A 22416-nucleotide genomic window follows, 5' to 3' on the forward strand; every position below is an offset into this window, starting at 1 on the left:
TTTTTCTCTATTTACATACTCATTCAAGTGAAACCCACTGACAATAAAAGGGCAGTGGTTAAGGTATTCCCTTGCACTAAATTTTACTTTCTCAAGAGTACAACACATAATTCCACATGCCCTTCACATACATACATTACATGAGCATATTCGTCAATCAGTCAAAAATGCTACAGGTGTAACTAGACATACTTCCCTTAATCAACTTGGATTCCACAGATGCAGTTTGAAAGTCATTTGGGCTAAAAACAGCAGAATGAAGCTTTCCATCTTCCAGCCACTTCAGAATTCAGATGGTTTTCTTTAAAATCTAAACGCATTTTGAGTTTTTGAGAGCTGCATCTGCAATCTCCTCACTGTAAGGTCCCTTCTTCACCATGGTTAGCAACTTAGCAAAATACGGCTATAGCGGAAGCTAAGAATCTGTTCACAAGCGGCAACTAACGTGAAACATGGATGTTCAGGGAAATGGGTGTCTGTGGAGCCATCTTCTCTTAGTACTGGGTAAAAGAATACAAGCCTCCCACCCATGAGTCCATGACAAGCATCCGAGCAGCGAGTTCAAACAAATCGTGGATGCACTCAGCTAAGCAGTAAGGCGCAGTTGATGGTACGTACGTGGTCTAACCGTTTGTCATCAGGAACAGTATATGGATCAACAATACCCTTCAATAATTTGCGACCACCAGATTTACGCCCCCCAGCACAAACCCCATAAGGAGGATCATATATAATGGCATCGAACACCTAACAAAGAAATATCATACAAAACTGGTAGCAGGTTCAGTTGATCACTAACAAATATACTTGGCAAAGCAAGACAGACATGCACATTCACTTATAGGCTACAGCACAAAAACATCAGAATTTCCTTACAGCAGGGCATAATATAGAACGAGACTCATACTCAAATAACAAATATAAATGATGTTGTTCAATTGCAGATCTGACTGTGTTAACGGTCACACTATATCATATTCAAAACAAAAATGTTAGGCTTTTTAATTATGAGCTAATATATTACAGGTTTAGGGTTCTCTTTACATACTTGGGTTGAAGCAGGAGTTGCATTGCAAGGACACCATTTAGGTATATGAGAAAACTGATAGAGACATAATTTTAAATGAGCAACATGAAAGCACAAGGGACTACCTCTTTTAGTCCAGGACGCCAAGGAGGAAGATTGTTATCTGCTCTTAGCAAAGAAACTGGCATTGGCAACCCATACTGCAAAAAAAAAAACATGAATATTATACAAATAATATACATGAATGTGTCTAAACTTGACAAACCAAATTTTCACAATTCTATTAGTCATCAAGCAAAAATGTATTCACAGAACTCTAACGAACTGGTCAAGGCTACTCAAAGAAATATTCCCATTATGGATGGATCCATATCAATTTTCCTTTCACATGCAGACTAACATCAAACTTTTTCGAATGAACTCGGGATTTAAATTTTCTAGATATGCTCTCAATACATACATACAGGAAAAATACATCTAGTGAAATACCTGCTCGAAATTGCTCCAAACATTGCATTCTGGGCCACACCCATCACGTACTACTCTAATGTCAATGTCTGCATCCTGAAAATTTAATGTTAGTCTAATCAAACCATATCACTGACCACTCATTTAAGGTGGAAAATGCATGCTTCCTAAAATAAGTTATGATTGGGTTCGGGTGTCGAAATATCGAGAAAGTAAAAACTCATCAGTGAATCATAGGCTATGACAATGTGATACTACTATTCTAGATCATTTGCACTTCCTAAAATCTTCTAGATATGAAAGTATATGAAACTAGTCTGTCTGTCCAGTCCCAGACTAGCGTCTCTACGGAAGTTTTTATATTATTGCCTTGTTAAGAACCAAATAACTGGGATGCAAGAGTTGGGAGAATTCTTATTGAATTGAACAAAACCAGTTGGCTTAAATAGCCTTACAAAGTAACTGAAAAACAGAGGAAGATGCAACCCACGTTTTACACTACTTCACTACGTGGTATGAAGCTAAATAATAGGTCAAACAAGCAAACACTCCCTTAACAATAGGGATTATTAACAAATCAGTAACAAATCCTAACAACTTAACATCCTCCCTTAAACTGAATGATACTAGCACTCAGTTTACACCAGGTACTGGACACACGCCCAACATGGTCCGAAGCTTCAAGAATGCATCCAACTGTAGAGGTTTAGTCATCACATCTGCTACTTGCTCCTTAGTATTGCAGTGAACCATCGTCACAGTCTCAGCCTTTGTGAGTTCACGAAGGAAATGAAAGCGAACATCGATATGTTTGCTGCGTCCATGCATCACTGGATTTTTGGAAAGCTTGATTGCTGAACTATTATCACAATATACAGTGGTAGACTTACTTTGAGTGTGACTAAGCTTCTCTAAAACTCTCCTCAACCACACTGCTTGACAAGCACATGAAGCTGCAGCGATGAATTCTGCCTCAGTGGTGGATAAAGTGACTACCGGCTGCTTTCTTGAAGACCAAGACACTGCCCCTGAACTCATTAAAAATACATACCCTGACGTGCTCTTCCTATCTTCTGAGTCCCCAGCATAATCACTATCCGTGTAGGCAATTAATTCCTCACTTCCTCCCTTTTTGTAAAAAACACCAAAGTCGGTTGTACCTCTCAAGTACCTTAAGACTCTTTTTGCTGCTTGCAAGTGAAGTTCAGTAGGATTTCCCATGTATCTACTGATAAGACTTACTACAAACATCACATCTGGTCGAGTAGCAGTTAAATACATAAGACTTCCCACGACCTGCTTGTAGAAAGTGCTGTCTACTTTTACTCCATCTTCATCTTTGAAGAGCTTAGTTCCCGGAACAATTGGGTTGTGAACTGGATTGCTTTTATCCATCCCAAACCTCTCTAACACTTCCAGCGCATATTTCCTCTGACTAATGTAGATACCATCAGATCTTTGCATTACTTCAATACCAAGAAAATATCTCATCTTCCCAAGATCAGTCATGTCAAACTCACGCATCATGGATCGTTTAAACTCAGCAAACATAGACTCATCATTGCCAGTGAAGATAAGATCATCAACGTAAAGACTTACAATTAAAATTTTACCTTTTTCTTCTGTTTTGATGAACAAGGTATGTTCACAATGGCACCTTTCAAACCCTTCCTTCACAAAATAAGACTCTATCACGACTATACCAAGCTCGTGGAGCTTGGATCCATATAAGGCCTTTTCAGCTTGTACACCTTCTGGCGCGCTTATTACCCTTACGTTCATAACCAGGTTGTTCAACAAAGACTTCTTCAGCGAGTTCACCATGTAAAGCGGACTTCACGTCTAGTTGGTAGATAGTCCATTCTTCACGAAAGCTGCAAGAGCAATCACCAAGCGAATTGTATCTAATCGTGCCGCGAGGTGCAAACACTTCGATTATAATCAATCCCATGTTGTTGAGCATATCCCTTTGCTACCGGCCGTGCCTTGTATTTATCGACTTCCCCATTCTCCTTGAGTTTTGTTTTATAAACCCATTTTACTCAATTTTCTTTCCTCCAAAGTAAATCGGTCCCAATTCCATGTACCATTCTTTTCTATTGCCTCTATTTCCAAATCCATAGCTTTTCTCCATTTTGCATTTTCGGCATCTTCATAAGAAATTGGATCGGCAAATGCAAACAAGGCCGGATTTTTCCACATCTTCTTCTTCAAAAGGCCTTCTCCACTTTCATAATCTATCATCGGAATGGTGGTTTTTGTTTCTTCCTTCATTTGAGCTAGGTGAACTGTCTTGATTGGCTCATCGGAAGACGAGTTCTCCCTCCTTCTATATCACCATTGAAATCAGCTTCATTGTCATCGACATTTCTTTTTCACTATTATCGACTACATTTGTTTCTTCTTCATGTCACCCAATTCCAAATCGGCTATAACTGCTTCTTCATGGCTCTTGTCCCAATCCCAACTCTTATCTTCTTCAAACACAACATCTCGCTCACTATAATCTTTTCGAGAAATTTGGATCATATAATCTATATGCCTTTGACTCCTCACTAACGCCAAGCAAACAAAACCTGGTGAAGCTTTTGTCATCGAGCTTTGTTCTTTTACTATCAGGCACATGAACATGAGAAACACATCCAAAAACCCGAAAGTAATCAACGGATGGTTTAACTCCACTCCAAGCTTCTTCTGGGGTCATATTTCTCACTGCAAACGTTGGACTCCGATTCAGCACATGTACAGTCCAATTGACTGCTTCGGGCCAGAAAGTTCTTGGAATCTGCTTCTCTGAGAGCATGCTACGAACCATATTCATAATGGTTCTATTCTTTCTTTCCGCAACCCCGTTCTGCTGGGGAGTGTACGCAGCTGTCAACTGTCTACTTATACCATTTACATTACAAAAATCGATGAACTCTTGTGATGTAAATTCACCTCCTTGATCGATGCGTAGACACTTTATATATGATTACGTTTCTTTCTCGACCACGATTCTTAAAAGTTTTGAAAGTAACAAAAAGGCTTACGACTTCTCAACCAAGAAATAAATCCAAGTTTTCACGACTAAAATCATCAATGAAACTAATCGGTACCTCTTCTTATTGTTTGAGATGGGTTTGATTGGTCCACAAATATCGGCATGTACTAGTTGAAGTCTTTGAGAAGCCTTCCATGTGCTCTTCTTTGGGAATGGATCTCTCTGTTGCTTCCCCACCATGCAGTCTCTACATAACTTTGAAGGAGCCTTGAGTTTGACAAAGCCACTCACCATCCTCTTTTTTTGAAGAGTTCTCGGACCTTTGAAGCTCAAATGACCATATCTGATTGCCAAAAGATGAGTTAAGTCTTACGTGATTGTGTTGAAACAGGTTGGATGCTTTTGGCCAAGATGTAGCTAGCAAGATGAACATCTATTCAAGGACATTTCAGTTTCCATAATCAAGCCCCTCGAGGATGATAGATCTTGCACTTTCCCGTTGAATGAATTGCAAGCCCTTTCTCTTGTAGGCTGCCCAATGCTTAGTAAGTTGTTCTCAGCTTCGGTACATAGAACACTTCGGTGATAATCTGAGTAATTCCATTTACTTGTAGCCTTACGTTGCCTTTTCCAATCACGGTCATGTTTGAGAACTTCCACGGTTTCCTTGAAGTTCTCATTAAGATCGAGAAAAATTCTTTGTTACCACACATATGATTCTTTATGCAACCGAGTCGAGAAACCACACATCTTCTCTCCTAGCATTATTAATCTCCACATAAGACATCAACAACATTTCCTCTTCAATCTCTGCATAGTTAGCCTCATTCCCCAAGCTTGGACATTCATATTGAAAATGTCCTAGCTTATAATTGATTAATAGCACTCCACGGTGGACTTGTGGTATATTCTTCTGCCTCTTCCTCTTCCTCTAAAACCTCCACGACCTCGACCCCTTCCTCCAGATCGATCTTCATAAGTGACCTTCAACGCTTGCTCCTCTACACCGTGGCCATTCATGCGTTGCTCATGTACAAGAAGGCTACTTTGCAACTTCATCAATGGATAAGGTGTCTAGATCATTAGACTCCTCAATGGAACACACAACATAATCAAACTTGGGGTTCATAGATCTCAGAATCTTTTCAATGATAACAATATCCCCCATTTTCTCACCATGTACTTTCATCTTGTTGGCTATAGTAAGAGTCCGAGCAAAGTACTTGATTTCTCCGCCTTCATGTGAAGAACTTCGAACTCCTTCCGAAGAGCTTGTAATTGTGCACGCTTGACTCTTGTCGTGCCTTGGTATTTCTGCTTCAAAGAATCCCAGATGTTTTTGCCAGTGTCTTTGTTCAAGATAGTTTCCAGAATTGATCGATCGATCGCTTGAAAGAGATAATTCTTAACTTTCAAGTCTTTCAGCTTCTGTTCATCAATCGCCTTCCTTTGTGCTTGATGAGATCAACTCCTAGGCTGCTGCAGGGATCCCACTCTCCACCAAGCTCCAATATTCCTTTGAACGCAAGAAGTTTTCCATAAGCATAGACCAGTGATCATAGTGCCCATCAAACTTTGGAATAGCTGGTTTCACAAAGCTTTTTTCTGACGCCATATTCTTACTGCTACACGCAAGAAGACTGCCGCTTCTTAAGTTTCAATCAGACTCCCTTGACGTGGCTCCGATACCATATGTTAAGAACCAAATAACTGGGATGCAAGAGTTGGGAGAATTCTTATTGAATTGAACAAAACCAGTTGGCTTAAATAGCCTTACAAAGTAACTGAAAAACAGAGGAAGATGCAACCCACGTTTTACACTACTTCACTACGTGGTATGAAGCTAAATAATAGGTCAAACAAGCAAACACTCCCTTAACAATAGGGATTATTAACAAACCAGTAACAAATCCTAACAACTTAACATGCCTACCGGTTTATTTAGAAGCAAGAAATGTTTGAGGCAAGGAAACCCAATTTCTCACTTTATTGTTAATCGTCATGATGGAAGCACTACCAAGAAGTCCAAGAGTGGTTGAGAGAGAAAAATCCTTGGATCTGTTGTGAGTTCAGAGCGTCAATAATGGTCCGAAGGTAGCTGCTTTACAGTTTGCAGATGGTTCATTGTTCCTTATAGATGCAACATTAAGTCAAGTACTCATGGTGAAAAAAATTCTCTTTCTGTTTGAAGCGGTCTTTGGTCTTAAGCCAGTCTAGCCAAGACATTAATCATGGGCGTAGAAGAGTAAAGAACATTGGGAGATTGGAGATTATTATTAAATACTTGGTGGGACAGCTACCGTGTAAGTAATTGGATTTACCAATTGACCAACTGGGGAAAACTACAAATGCAGAGAAGCTTGGGAGTTGGTTACTCGTATGTTCCAAAGAAAGCTAAGTGGCTGGAAAAGAAAGTTGTTCTCGAAAGGTGGACATTTAACACTTGTCAAAAGTACCTTGTCGAACTTACTCATACACTGTATGTCCCTTTTCACAATTCCTGTAAGTGTTGCAAATGGGCTGGAAAAGATTGTTAAAGATTTCTGTGGGGTTCTTGAGAAGAAAAATGGAAGTTTCACTTGCATGGAATCAAGTTAGTGAACGCAATTTGAACGTTTGACATTTCAGGGACATGATGGGTGGTGGCTGAAGGAAGTGAGACAAACACATGGGTGCAGCTTGTGGAAGGGTGTCATGGTGAAGTGGTGAACGCTCCCTTGGTAAATAAAAAGGAATTCAGTACAAAGTGGGTACGATATGAAAATATTGTTCTTGAAGGGTGTGTGATGTGCTGAAATTTCTCTAGCTAATAGGTTCCCTGACTTGTATGCAATGTCATGTCAAGGAGCAAGTTTGGACTGATTAAGAACTTGATGACTGGCGAAGGCAATATGGTATCCTGGAATCTTCTTACTCGAGAATTAATAAATTATTGGGAGGTCGATAGCGTGGTGAATCTGTTGGTGCTTCTTCAAAATCGTCAAAGGGAGGACGGTCTCAATATGGGAAAAAACATCATCTTCTCAGTTAGATCTTTATATATGCAAACATTGGAGAGGAGAGTGGTTTTGTAACGGGAGTGACAAATTTATGTGAGATAATAAATTTGTGTTTTTGTAATTCGTTTCTTACTTTTTTGTTAGAGATTGGATTTGAAATTTATGTGAGATAATAAATTTGTGTTTTTGAAATTCGTTTCTTACTTTTTTTGTTAGAGATTGGATTTGTTTCCAAAACTAATTTCTATCGAAATTGGAGTCTAAACTTTCCTATTAATTGGGGATATGTTTTAGTAAATCTTGGGACTCTTCAGTACAACTTTGATAGCCTAAATTTTGGGAAAGTAGTAGGGACTCTTCAGTACAACTTTGATAGCCTAAATTTTGGGAAAATAGTAGTTTCCTTAGTTTTAGATGTTATTAAGTGTTTAATTCCTTATCAAATTCCTACTACTTTTTAGAATAGTAATCTTGAGACATGAGATTCAATCTCAGCCACCACTTAGCTTTTCTAAGATTAAATCCTAGCCACCACTTAGAACCATTCTTTTTTTTTTTGCTGGGTAAGTTAAAATGTATTAAAAGAAAAGTAACAAAATACAAAAGGTATTTAGAGATGCAACATGTTGCATTCTCTAATGTTCATGCCAACTCAAGCAGTCGACTATTACCATTTATAAGAATAGTAATAGTTTACATTCACTGAAATCTATAGAAGGTCTGGTATGGGCCTTCCCATTTTATGTTTTCCTTTCACAACGGCTCGTTCATTAGCGACCAACAAAGCTCCAGTCTTGGCTAACCTATCTGCAGTATAGTTAGCTTCTCTAAAGATGCTGGTGATCTTAATATCTGGAACTGCAAGCGTACAATTGTTCCATCTTGTTTGCAATGTCCATGGTACATTTCCACTCCTAAAAGCTTGTTTGCCGAATCGGTTTCGATCCATAGCTTGTACCATCCCTTAGACATTGCAATCTCCACCCCCTCAAGAATGGGCCCAAAAATTGGTACCTACACCAATACTCTTCCCACACCGTAAGCTTGAAGCCACCCATATTTGAAATCCCGATAAGCAGTGGGTTACCTAGAGAAGCCCCATCGGTGTTCAACTTCAATATATTTGGAGCGGTGGAATCCAAATACACTGAGTTAGTGCATTCTTAATCTTCGATGCCACATCCCAGAATTTGATCACACCTGTTTCGAACTGTGATCTGAAGTTGTGGTGTTTGGCCAAGTGTCCCGAGAGTTTCACCTGAGTTCGAATGTAATACTTACAGTCGCGAATGTTTCCTGTTCTTCCTTCAAAATGTACCAAATTTCTCTGCTTCCATATACTCGTCAGCGTAGCCACTATACAAGCATGCCATAACTGTTTCAGTCTAGGGCTCCATTGGTTATTCACCTTCAAAGCATCATCCAAACACACTATATGACTGGTATTAAAAGCTTTCGCTATCCACTGCCACAACTTTTGAGAGAAGCAACACAACCAAAAGAGGTGACCATGTGTTTCTGGGCATTGCCGACAAAGTCTGCAACAAGAAGCCATGTGTACTCCCAATTTTTGTACCCTCTCATCAGTAGCAACACCTTTTTGTAAAATCTTCCATGCTATTGCCGCAGGCCTTGGGTGTATGTAACTATTCCAAATACATTTACTCCAGGTAATAACTTGTTTCTTAGTTCTGATTTCTTCATATGCTGACCTTGTAGAGAAATTTCCTTTCATGTCAGGACACCACACCACATAATCACTGAAGCTTGAATCACACTTTTGCACTTAGAACCATTCCTATTATGTTATACTGATAGGTTTTATGTTTGCTCAATCTTGTGTGATTTGGGTACCTCTCTATTTTGCAGCTCAAGGGGTTAACGGAAGAAGAGGAGGGAGAACAAAGAGATAGTGCTATCAAATGGGTGCCAAACGAACAAAGAAATTGAAGGCAAGTATTTTTCCATTGATACTCCCAATAATATATTGAAACTTGTTTTTTGTTTTTAACTTGACACACTAGATCAACGCTGACTGCATTTGACATTTATACTTGTAACAATTTTTAGATTGAGTATTGAAGTGGAAAGGGAAATGGACAAGAACATGATACTGTCAATATTAGTGAAGAACATTGAGAGCATTAGTGGGGAGGGGTGGGGTTGGGCTGGCTAGTATAGTGGTATTTCTATCTACCTCTTTAATTACTAACCTCCCTAGCCCCCACCTCTTTCCAGGTAGGTCTGTAGCACCAATATGTGATGCACCACATAGAATAAAAATTCACGTAGTCTGATTGCTCTAAAGTGTAAATTTCACTCTTCCGTTCTGCATATTCTCCTATCGTCTATGGGATGGTGTTGGAGGAAAGCTTTGACTCTTCACTAACAAATTTAACAGCTTGCTGAAGTGTTTTGGTTTTCCAGATTTCGAAAGATCTTATTAGTGAATTGCCTGAAGAAATTCTCTATTTCACCCTATCATTGTTGTCGCTGAGAGAAGCAGCAAGGACCAGCATCCTTTCAAGCAGATGGAGATACCTCTGGAAGACAACTTCTCGTAGTATCAGTCTTGATCTTTTGGCTATGAAAGGCAGTAGCCATCCCAATTGCGGTTGCGGTTCTGCACTCTGTGAGAATGGTAAGAGAAGGAATAGGTTACTGCGGACTGAAAGAAGTGAATTTATTGGATGGGTGAACCAGATCTTGCAGCTGGACTATAGTCCTACACTAGATTCATTTAGACTTCGTTTTTATATGAAGAGAAAATTTGCTCATCTTATTGATAAGTGGATTAGTGTGGCAATAGCTAAGCGAGTGCAAAAAATTTATATCAACTTGTCTCCTTTAGATCGAGAGGGAAATAGTTCTCCGGATAAAGGTCTCTACCCGTTTCCATGTAGGCTTTTCACCGTGGAAACAGGGTCCTTAGTGAAGTGTTTGTGTTTGAACTCATGCACAGCCTCCTGAGTTCCACTGTTTTAGCTCCCTTGTAGATCTCCACTTGGAAAATATTCCTATAACGTGGGACAAAATTTCCAAATTTTTGGCCACCTGTCCTAATCTTGAGAAGTTGTCTTTGGCCAATTGCCGGAAGCTGAGTTGTTATAGAATCTGTTTCTCATCCCTAAAACTGTTGTCCTTGAGCGTAGGCGGATGTTTTTCAGTAAGTGAGATAGAGATTGATGCTAGAAATCTCACCAGATTAGAGTATTGGGGGGGTCCAGTAAAGTTCTCCTTTCTGAATGCTCCTCAGCTTTCAAACGTTGCAATCCGGAATATGCTATTTGATTATTCTTCCCCTCTAACGTATGCCCTACGAAGACTTTCAAGTGATCTTCCCAAGCTAGAGTCTTTGATCCTATCAGTTAAGCCCATCCAGGTATGTTGAATCCTGTTTTGGTGCTTACAGCTGTGTATTTGCTCTCGGCTGGGCTTTATGTGATTAGAATGGTTTATTTTGTTGGAGTTTTCAGGAAATAAAGATTCCTTGCCAGTTACCATTGTTTGTTAATCTGAAGAAGTTGGTGTTGATCTTCGTTCTGCCCCTAAGTTTGTGGAGTCTCATTCCCCTGTTCATGGCATCCCCATACTTGCAGAGGCTTGAGGTGCATGTAAGTGGTTATTTTTTATATACATAAATTGCATCTTTATGTAGTACCAACAAATTTTTTCCTCTATGTCCATTATCTATTTTAATAGGTTTCAGTTGCATCTTATTGTTTCCATTTTATTAAAAGTTTGCAAGATGTTGGGGTTTTGTTATGATATAGTATGTTACCTTTTATTTCACTGCATACGGTCTATTACTTTGTCATGTGATGTCAACGTGAAGCTGATATGCAGTGACACATTATGTTTGTGTTACTTGACATCCACATGAAGAAACTACCCCTTACAGTTTCAAAATACTTTTAAAGGGTTTCTGATTGATGTTTAAGATACACGGAATGGTTATTGTTTTGTGGTATACTTAAATGCGACTGCGAAACGGTTTCATGTTGTTTAATCATTTAGGAGCTGCAACCAGTTGGAAGTGTAACTGCTGGACTTCTGGTTCCAGGACTCATAGTGATTGTGCCAGTTCCAACTCTACCGGACTATTAGTCCCATATTTTCATTTTTTTTCGTAACGTCCTCGTTTCAAAAGCCTTAAAAGTTACTGACCCATTGTTCACAACGAGATCAACTTGATTACTTTACAATGTTAATTGTTCGAAATTAAAAAAAGCTTTTGACCCTTATGCAAGTAATCCTTTCATTACTGCAGTTGCACCTTCCCAGTAAGTATTGCGAAAAAGTGGGCAGGCCTTCAGATTCCCCTCATCTCCACCTCAAAGAGATTATGCTTTCTGGGTTTCGTGGCGGTTCTCATGAATTCGAGTTTACAAAATATTTGCGCAGCAATAGCCCAGTGCTCGAGAATATGACCATTGACCGTCGCCCTAAATTTATCTCTTCGAATCCCATCTTTCATTATATTGGGGGTCACTTATATGATGACTTGTGATTACCAAAGGAACATCTGGACACATGCAGCCGAAGTTGCTCGTGAAAAGGAGGCGGTGGTAAAGCGAGCCAGTTTACAGCTTGGTAACGTATTGGCCCTGAGTTTTTAACTATTTATACCACAAACTTTCTTTTTTTTTCCCTAAATGGTACACAAATTTTTTCTGGCCTATTAGTACCACGAACTTTCAGTTTCTTACGATTTGGTACATTTATTTTGACCAAAAGGTAAGCTGCTAAAATATTTATACCTGACTGTCGTAAGTGAGCTTATATATATTTAAGTATAAGTATGTTGCATGTGAGAATGTAACGAATATTTTTCTGGTTTGGCCGTTTGGCAATATGAACGTGTTTCAATCAACTTTTGCATGGTAAAAAACAATTATGAAGTCGGTAATTAAGGTTTGGTAACCCTTTGGTTGATTGCAATTTTCAGAGTTTGCATCGTCACTGGGATATTATGGGTCATTCTCTCTCGTGGAATCCGTTAATCATCTAGAGATTTTTAGTAATTTTAGTAATGAAGTATTCACTTTTGACGTTTTTAGTTGATAAGGCATTAGTAAATTGTTAAAGTAAGACAGTAAGAGTAGCAACAAACCCATTTTATTTTATTTTTATCTTTTACCAATTTAGCAAGCCATGCAATTTCTTCAGCAACTATTTGAACAGGGGCGGCTCAAGGCCATTGGGGGCCCTAAGCAAAACTCGAATAGGGGGCCTTCTATAATTAATACTAATAAAAATTGTTTACAATTTATTACTTTATATATTTACGTTATTTCATCATATGAATGCAAACCCTCATCAATTATCCGGGCTTGGGACCGGTAATGTATTATCAAAATACTTTGGCAGACTTTAAAGTGTTTTTTTTTTTTTTTTTTTTTTTTTTTTTTAACACGAAGAAATTATTACATTTCACAAACTTCAATTAAATTTCATTTTTCTTACTTTTTGAGCTACAAAATCACTAATTAAATCTTTGTATTCAAGTTCTTCTAGAAAATCTCTTTCTATAGATAATGTAGTTAATCCACTCAATCTTAGTTATGTATCAATTTTACCTCATCGTCCGGGGTCATAAATATCTTGAACTAAAGAGTTGAATTGTTCATTGAGGTTCTCATCAATACTAGCAAGCTGCAAGTCTATTGTTGAGTTATCATTTCTTTAATTTGTTTGATTTTCTTCAATGTTATCTTGAACATAAACACTAGGAACAAAATTTACATTATGATCAGTATCAGTTTGTTCTATATTTTCATTATTATCCAGTTCTATTGGTTGGTCAGGCTGTTCATTTGTTAAATTATCACTTGAACTAACCGATTCACTTTGTTTATAGTTTTTTATAAATTTAAATATAGCTCCTCTTTGAGATTCAATCACCTCATCTGCTTTTCTCTTTTCTTGACGTTTTTTTATTACCGGATTTATACTTTCGGTTCATGTCGAAACGTAAAATAATATGCAAGCAGCAAGCAATAAGTCCTCACATAGTCACATAACATACCAAAATAAAAAATTAAATGAAAACAATCATCGTGACATGAAGCTTTATTGATAGCCGAAGTCGCGTTGAAACTTCGAAAAAGTAGACAATCCACGAGACCATGGCAACCACTTTAACTAAGCAACTAATCCAATTATACCTGTTAAATCCACTATCCACTATCTGCAAAAAAAAAATAATGAGTTTGAGTGTAATTATAAAATGATCAAATTAGAATTTAGATGATAACAAATTAACAATTAAAGTAAAAAAAAGACCCCAACCTTTTTTTTCCCTTTCTTGAATAGTCTTCTCACAAGTCACAAACTTTAAACTTTAATAAATTGCTTAACAAAGAATTGCAAATAGAGAAACAGAAAAGAAGAAGAATATAGAGAGTCAAAGAGAATGAGGGATTATAAAACCAAAAAAAGCAAAAAAATAGGTGATAGAGGTAAGAGTGTATTGTTGGCTTTATAAAGGGGTGATGAAGAATGTTGATTAGTTATAGAGGAGTATATTTTTTTTTGTTTGAGAAGGCGTGGGAAAATGAGAAACGGTGGAGAAGGCTGAAGGCGAGAGAAACGAAGGGTTTGTTTATCTGTATACTGTTTTTTTTTCTCTAGTTTCCATAAAAACGTTTTTTTTTTCTCTCCCACGAAGAAAAATGAGAATCACGATAGTGGTCGGACCTTTGGAAAAATTAGGGGGCCCTTGAGCTGCGGGGCCCTAAGCGGCTGCTGATTTTGCTCTATGGATGAGCCGGCCCTGTATTTGAACATATTGATTTTGAAAAAGACTAAGGGGCCGTTTGTTTTTTTGAGCCTCTGAATGCTAAATGGCCCACCCTATGAATGCTGATCGCTAAACTCTGAAAAACATGTTTGTTTTCTGTCAGAATGACCTGGCTCTGAATGCTGAATATAAATCATTTGGACAATTTTATCCCTGTTATCAATTTTGAACACAAACTTATTGATGCTATAAACTTTCCTACACAACATGATTCACTTTGGGTGCATGAGCTTGTGATCATGATCAAATAGATGTGATGAGCTTGTTTTCTTGTTTTACTTTGATTGTCTAAAATGAGGAAAACAAATGGGTTTTTACAAGTTTGTTGTAACAGAATACCCAACAACACATTTACTTTTGTCTAGACTTGGTACCAACTTAGTATAAACAGTGTTCTTAGAGCTATCATGCAAGTTCAACACTAGAAAGTTCATATTCCTACCTTTAGTGCTTCCTTTCTTTCTCAAAATACCCACTAAACAAGTGCTCAAAAGAAAGGTTATTTTATTAGTAAACAAAGTTGTTCTTGCAACACAGAAGACTTTTATTTAGGCATAAGAAGATGAGCATGTCTTCAGTGCGCAGGTCATATGGTGCGCAGGTAATTATGGGCCTTTGGATTCAGTACTTCTGCTATTAAATACACACGCACTCTTGGTATGAGTGGCCGAGATGTGATGGCGCACCATACATCTCGCGCACCATAGATTTAGCCTAAGAAGATATCTCTAATAATTACCAACAAATACATATAACAGTTTTAGCACTAAACCCACTAAGTAATCAAAATAACAAGGTACCCATCATGAATCATTAGATGTAGAGTTGACGAAATAAACTGAAAACACAATAGAGGCAGAATCAGGAAACAAGTAGAAAAGGAAAAAAAAAAAAAAAAAAGCCTCTTGCTCTGAACAACAACACTTGTAACTTGCATGCATCCTCAGAATTAGTGTCTTCTTCAACTCCCATATTTGATACCAAGTCACAAGTATAAACTTCCACAACTCCAAGAAACTAAAAGAAGCACAGTGATGGGTGAACCCAAGTACTTTAGAATGAAAAAGTCAATAAATAAGGGAAACGAAGAGTAAGAATTTTGGTGAAATCGACAGTGGTGACTTTTAATTTTTTGGCTTCTCAATATAATGGCAGTGTTCGAAACGGGTTTAAGTGTAAATTTTCGCATGATTTGAATATTCAGAGAAAGGGTGAAAAGATTGATATTTATAGTGATAAACGAGATGATGAAGGTGGTGACATAATTTTAATCTTATGGTTTCATTTCTTTGTTGTTTGATGTTTCTGTTGCTCACATTGTCTTCAACCCATTTCCAATCAGTTTCGATAACTTGCTCTTTCAAAAAAAAAAATCCTCCTATTTTTCTCTTCAATCTCTCCCTCTTCTCTCCATCGGCTATAAGAAAAGTTCTCTCTCTTATCTCTCTCACTCTCGACAATGATTTGAAAATAAAAATATTGGATTGGTTTTTTTGGATTGCAAGTTTGGAGGCCAGAGTATGAAGATGAGCAATTAAACAAAGAGTAAGACTGGTACTCACACTTTCAGCCACTTCAATTCAGCATTCAGGAGCAACTTTAGCGCGGAACGCTGAAGTCCAATTTAGTCACTGAACGCTTAAACCATTTAGGAAAATAAACAACAATTTGTGTTGCTGAATGCTGAAACTTAAGTTTCAGAGGTGCTGAATGCTGAAACTAAAAAATACAAACAACCCCTAAATGTTTCACCAAGATACTCATTGAAATTTTATGTTTTGTCCAGCAATAATTAATTGAAACTCAGTTCAGACTTTCAGATGCATAGCTACTGACACAATGGGTGTCCTTGACTAGCAAAATTTGAAATATTCACCGTTAGGTAGTATATAAATGGTTATAGATAAACGAAGACTTTTCTGACCTGCTTTCTTCTATTCTTCAACAAAGTTCTGGTTGTTTGAAATGGCATCCCTGTCCACAACGAATAACAAGAAAACCTTACTGACATATATGAAGATCTGTTGTGGGACAAATCATCTTACCACACTACAGAGCAGTGCTTTCTGGCGTTTCGGTGTTTTTTGGCACGTAAATAGCTTGTGGAATTCTTATGGGGACTTGGATTGCAGTATTGCACAACAGCACAAGTGCTTTCTTATGGTAAGCTATGGCTTTGTACAAAAATGGGTTCAACAGATCCCCACAGCCTTGACTGGTGGTGACAAACAGGTCCAAGAACATACTATGTCTCCGAGCCAGATCCAGAGGAGCCTGTAACGTTTAGTGGAAGTTTCAGACTGAATAACAGATCCCTGCGCCCAGAGAGAAAGTGTGCACGTAAGTATCAAGAAAAGTTGCTAAGCATGCAAACCAGATGAGCCAATGAGGATTACCCCCCTATTAGATCGGAAATTAGGGTCTCACCCCTACACATCCAAGTCAACTTGAGCTGTTAACTTTCTCGTGTGTGATTGGGGGGAGGGGAGGGGAGGGCGCATAAAATGTAGAACTTCATTTGCATGTGGGCTCGTACTCGTAAAGGTCCTGTTTGGTTGCACGCGCTACACTTTCTCTTCTTTCTTAGTGTCTGTTTCATCCCCAACTTCATTTTGGAAAATTCAGGACAATATTTTGTTTCGATGGGTGGAGAATTCATGTGACGTGCTGTCACTTACGTGCAACGTTGGATGACTTGGATCATCAACCTTTACCCCGGAAAACTATTAGAACCAAAGTTTTTAGGGGGCGAGTCACTAGAAGGGGCACTGGTGAGAGAGTTTTAGACGTTCAGTAGAGGCTGCCCCAAGTTCTACAATCTTTATCGCAGTACTTTTCAAAGTCCAAATGTCAACTGCATTTGATTTTTGTGAAACAGCTCCAGCTCCAGCTCCATAGCCACATGATCCAACATACCTAGCATTCATTGTCCCCCGATTTATGATGTATTTAGGTGGAATCTCGACCACGTACGACAGCTGCAGTTTGCAATATTGTTACGTGAATCAAATGAGACAATATTCATTTCATCGTCTTTATCACCAAATCCAACCAAGTACTTATAGGCTCTTCTTCGGTAATCATCCTCGCAATGCGACCAGAACTTTCACAAAATTCATGGCTGAAAACCGTAAACATACTCCTTGTAAATATTCTTGCAGCTGGTTCTTCTATGATGGGGTGTTTTGATGTCGAACCCACACTTGTGTACATACTACATAGTCATAAAATCTTCATCAGCTTCTTCATTCCCCTTTCCTTTACAGCCTGTTCATGTTGTCGGATAAACTCATTCAGAGGGAATCTGAGGTGTCCCATCGTGCAAAAAAACGTCAAAATAGTTCTCCCCTCACCCAGCTGCATAGTCATCATGCCCGCAAATAAAGTATCTTGCAAGTACAAAGGCACCCAATGCTCTCGCATATCATACACTATTTAACCAACTATTTTCATCTAAACAAAACATCGCAATGAGTGCCTTCCTACTAGATTCAAATTCTTCTGGTTTTTTACTGCTGTAGACACTTTTTGGCCTGGAAATCTGGATACATATTTGATGTATTTTGTTGGGAAAACTTCAACAATCGATAAACACTAATTATTATTGATTAATAAAACAAATACCTAAAATTAGAGTTTAAACTTTCAAACGTGAAGAAAGAAATAATATTTAATAACAATAAAACCATAAAAACCTGTGATGTCTTTACTTACACCTATTGGAATGATCAATCTAACGTGGCACCCTTTTAGCAGCTCCATATACAAAGGTCTAATTTTGACCGGTGTGATAAACTCAGTTAAAAGTGGCTATTTGAATATTAACTTACTAACAGACCACAAATTTTGTGCCGTTTGTGTCATAATTTTCCATTCAAATGTACATACTAAGTGATCGGATGACTCTCATAAAAAAAACAGGGATCGGATGACAGAAATTGAATTTGTGTCGTCTGCATCGTTTTTGACACTCCACAATTAAAACTTGTATTGGAATGAGCTGCAGCCGCTAAATATACCAGGAAAACTTTTATCGAGATTTGGGAAACTTTCGTGACGGACCATTATTTTTTTTAATATACGGTCCACCTTTAAGCCATTTACCACTTTATGGTCTGAATGTCTGAAGTTTGGAACCGATATATTTCACAAATACAATTATCAAAAAAAAAAAAAAAAAAAAAAAAAAAAAAAAAAATATATATATATATATATATATATATATATATATATATATATATATATATCGGTTTGGCTACACTGCCACTCTTATCTCACACTTCTCCTCAACCGTCCGATCTGTTCCTGAGATCATCAGATCTAATTTGAAATTTAAATCGTAAAATTTTAAATTTTAAATTTATTTAAAAAACTAAAAATCGAAAAATTGAAAAAACGCGAAATTGGTGGGGAAAACTCATCTCGGTCTTCTTCTTCTCCACTCTAGAAGCTCCGACCAAAATGCGAAATCAACTTATTCAACTCTCACTACCACCGAACTAGTTTCTTCTTCATCTCCAATTGTTAAAAAAGTATTCAAGGTCAATTTTATTTAAATCTCTGTTTGTTATGTTTTTCAATTTTCATATCAGATCTAATTTCAACCAATCGTTTGTTATTTACAGGTAATTAGAAAAAGCGTTCAAACCGCCATCAGAAACTCATATTCGAAAAGTTGCTTTTGGTGAAGCATGAGCATCGAGTTCTTGTAATTATGTGTAATGATCTGAATATTATTACTGAAGATCTGAATAACAGTAATGTAATGATTTCAAATGAATGTATTCCTTTACATGTTAGAATGCTTCACCAGAAGCTCATGAGCTAAAGATACGCTGAAAAGTGCCAATATTTGTTCTTGTGTTTGTTTTCAATGCCAAGTGAACAACAATGGTTCTTTTCATTTCATTTTTTTCAGTTAAACATGAAAGTGTTTCAATGCCAGTGAACAACAATGGGTCTTTTCATTTCATTTTTTCCAGTTAAACATGAAAGTGTTTTGGGCCTTTCGAAGTGGTCCACCGCTTCTGGAACAAATTATAATAAATATTGGCACTTTTCAGTGTATCTTTAGCTCATGAGCGTCTGGTGAAGCATTCTAACATGTAAAGGAATACATTCTTTCGAAATCATTACATTAGTGTTATTCAGATCTTCAGTAATAACATTCAGATCATTACACATAATTACAAAAACTCGATGCTCATGCTTCATGCTTCACCAGAAGCAACTTTTCGAATCTGAGTTTCTGATGGCGGTTTGAACGCCTTCTTCTAATTACCTGTAAATAACAAACGATTGGTTGAAATTAGATCTGATATGAAAATTGAAAAACATAACAAACAGAGATTTAAATAAAATTGACCTTGAATACTTTTTTAACAATTGGAGATGAAGAAGAAACTAGTTCGGTGGTAGTGAGAGTTGAACAAGTTGATTTCGCATTTTGGTCTGAGCTTCTAGAGTGGAGAAGAAGAAGACCGAGATGAGTTTTCCCCCACCAATTTCGCGTTTTTTCAATTTTTCAATTTTTAGTTTTTGAAATAAATTGAAATTTTGAAATTTTGCAATTTAAATTTCAAATTAGATCTGATGATCTCAGGAACAGATCGGACGGTTGAGGAAAAGTGTGAGATAAGAGTGGCAGTATAGCCAAACCGTTTTTTTTAAAAACAATGAGGGAAAAATGAGAGAAGGGTTTTTAGTTTTGTAAAACAACTACTTATATTTAAAATACAAGAAAGTAAGAAAGTTTTGACATAAGAAAACTATGAAGAAGGGGATTAAGGAGAGATATAGTTGTAAGATCTAAATCTTCTGTTCATCTGTTCATCTAAAGAAATAACGAAATGGATAAAAGTATAAAACTACTATACATTGGAAACTTACTAAATTGATGGAGAGAGTTGAATGCGTAAAGGCTGAAGGAATTCTCAACTCAGATTGATCTGAAGTCAATCCACACGGAGTTTGGACCAAAACTCAGCACCAAATTTTACAGTGATTGACAAGAAAAGGGCAGTGCTTAAGGTATTCCCTTGCACTAAATTTTACTTTCTCAAGAGTACAACACATAATTCCACATGCCCTTCCCATACATGCATTACATGAGCATATTCGTCAATCAGTCAAAACAGGTGTAACTAGACATACTTCTCTCTGTACTTTGGCTTTGAATCCTTAATCAACTTGGATTCCACAGATGCAGTTTGAGAGTCATTTGGGCTAAAAACAGCAGAGTGAAGCTTTCCATCTTCCAGCCACTTCAGATGGTTTTCTCTAAAATCTAAATGCATTTTGACAGCTACATCTGCAATCTCCTCACTGTAAGGTCCCTTCTTCACCATGGTTAGCAACTTAGCAAAATACTGCTATAGCGGAAGCTAAGAATCTGTTCACAAGCGGCAACCAACGTGAAACATGGATGTTCAGGGAAATGGGTGTCTGTGGAGCCATCTTCTCTTACTACTGGGTAAAAGAATACAAGCCTCCCACCCATGACAAGCATCCGAGCAGCGAGTTCAAACAAATCGTGTATGCACTCAGCTAAGCTGTAAGGCGCAGTTGATGGTACGTGGTCTAACCGTTTGCCATCAGGAACAGTATATGGATCAATAATACCCTTCAATAATTTGCGGGCACCAGATTTACGTCCCCCAGCACAAACCCCATAAGGAGGATCATATATAATGGCATCGAACACCTAACAAAGAAATGTCATACAAAACTGGTAGCAGGTTCAGTTGATCACTAACAAATATACTTGGCAAAGCAAGACAGACATGCACATTCACTTATAGGCTACAGCACAAAAACATCAGAATTTCCTTACAGCAGGGCATAATATAGAACGAGACTCATACTCAAATAACAAATATAAATGATGTTGTTCAATTGCAGATCTGACTGTGTTAACGGTCACACTATATCATACTCAAAACAAAAATGTTAGGCTTTTTAATTATGAGCTAATATATTACAGGTTTAGGGTTCTCTTTACATACTTGGGTTGAAGCCGGAGTTGCATTGCAAGGACACCATTTAGGTACATGAGAAAACAGATAGAGACATAATTTTAGATGAGCAACATGAATGCACAAGGGACTACCTCTTTTTAGTCCAGGACGCCAAGGAGGAAGATTGTTATCTGCTCTTAACAAAGAAACTGGCATTGGCAACCCATACTGCAAAAAAAAAAAAACATGAATATTATACAAATAATATACATGAATGTGTCTAAACTTGACAAACCAAATTTTAACAATTCTATTAGTCATCAAGCAAAAATGTATTCACAGAACTCTAACGAACTGGTCAAGGCTACTCAAAGAAATATTCCCATTATGGATGGATCCATATCAATTTTCCTTTCACATGCAGACTAACATCAAACTTTTTCGAATGAATTCGGGATTTAAATTTTCTAGATATGCTCTCAATACACACATACAGGAAAAATACATCTCCCTACATTCAGATCCTCTGAACTAACATAGGCAGGTCATAGTGACAGTGTCGAGTAGCATAACCAATCTAGTGAAATACCTGCTCGAAATTGCTTCAAACATTGCACTCTGGGCCAAGCCCATCACGTACTACTCTAATGTCAATATCTGCATCCTGAAAATTTAATGTTAGTCTAATCAAACCATATCACTGACCACTAATTTAAGGTGGAAAATGCATGCTGTATAAAGACACAGGTTGAGAGGATAGGTTAATGTTGAAAGAGAAATGATGACAATATATGAGAGGCACAGACCATTGTCATTGCCCCATAGTGTGCAGCCCCAACAAGAATGCATCAAGGGAACAATTTTACCATTCTATCAAACTAGAATTGAAAACTCCATCTAAAGGTACTACATTTTCCAGATATAAATGGTACAACGTAAAACTGAAACAAACCTTGAAAGGTATATATTATATGAGATTCTGCATTTAATATGAGACAAATTCTCATTTTAATAGGGGATGACGTGGAACTTTAATAGAGATCGAAAAATATCCCTTGTGGGAGCTTTAATATTAAGATATAGATAGATATCTTATTATTGTTATTATTTTGGTAATTTCCTATATCTTATTTTAGAGCAAATAAAAAAATCAATGACCAAACCTATATCTTATTTTATTT

General features: G+C 37.5%; 1 protein-coding gene and 2 pseudogenes across 2 annotated transcripts; 1 reads left to right on the forward strand and 2 right to left on the reverse strand.

Annotated features, from left to right (window-relative positions):
- Window positions 1-96: 96 nt before the first annotated feature.
- On the reverse strand, window positions 97-22082 carry LOC147501129 (uncharacterized). The gene is made up of 4 exons (XM_086603770.1): window positions 22042-22082; window positions 1517-1591; window positions 1153-1227; window positions 97-747 (listed from the first exon to the last, which is right to left on the reverse strand). Exons 1-4 carry the CDS (start codon window positions 22048-22050, stop codon window positions 583-585), a joined length of 324 nt encoding a protein of 107 aa, XP_086459896.1. The 5' UTR covers window positions 22051-22082; the 3' UTR covers window positions 97-582.
- On the forward strand, window positions 9299-12350 carry LOC147501130 (F-box/LRR-repeat protein At3g26922-like; annotated as a pseudogene). The gene is made up of 4 exons (XR_015221237.1): window positions 9299-9429; window positions 9905-10859; window positions 10954-11091; window positions 11748-12350. The product of XR_015221237.1 is annotated as an F-box/LRR-repeat protein At3g26922-like (transcript).
- On the reverse strand, window positions 20174-21868 carry LOC147501131 (uncharacterized; annotated as a pseudogene).
- Window positions 22083-22416: the final 334 nt, after the last annotated feature.

This window comes from Coptis chinensis, chromosome 4 (assembly GCF_015680905.1).
Source record: "Coptis chinensis isolate HL-2020 chromosome 4, ASM1568090v1, whole genome shotgun sequence".
Lineage (NCBI taxonomy): Eukaryota > Viridiplantae > Streptophyta > Magnoliopsida > Ranunculales > Ranunculaceae > Coptis > Coptis chinensis.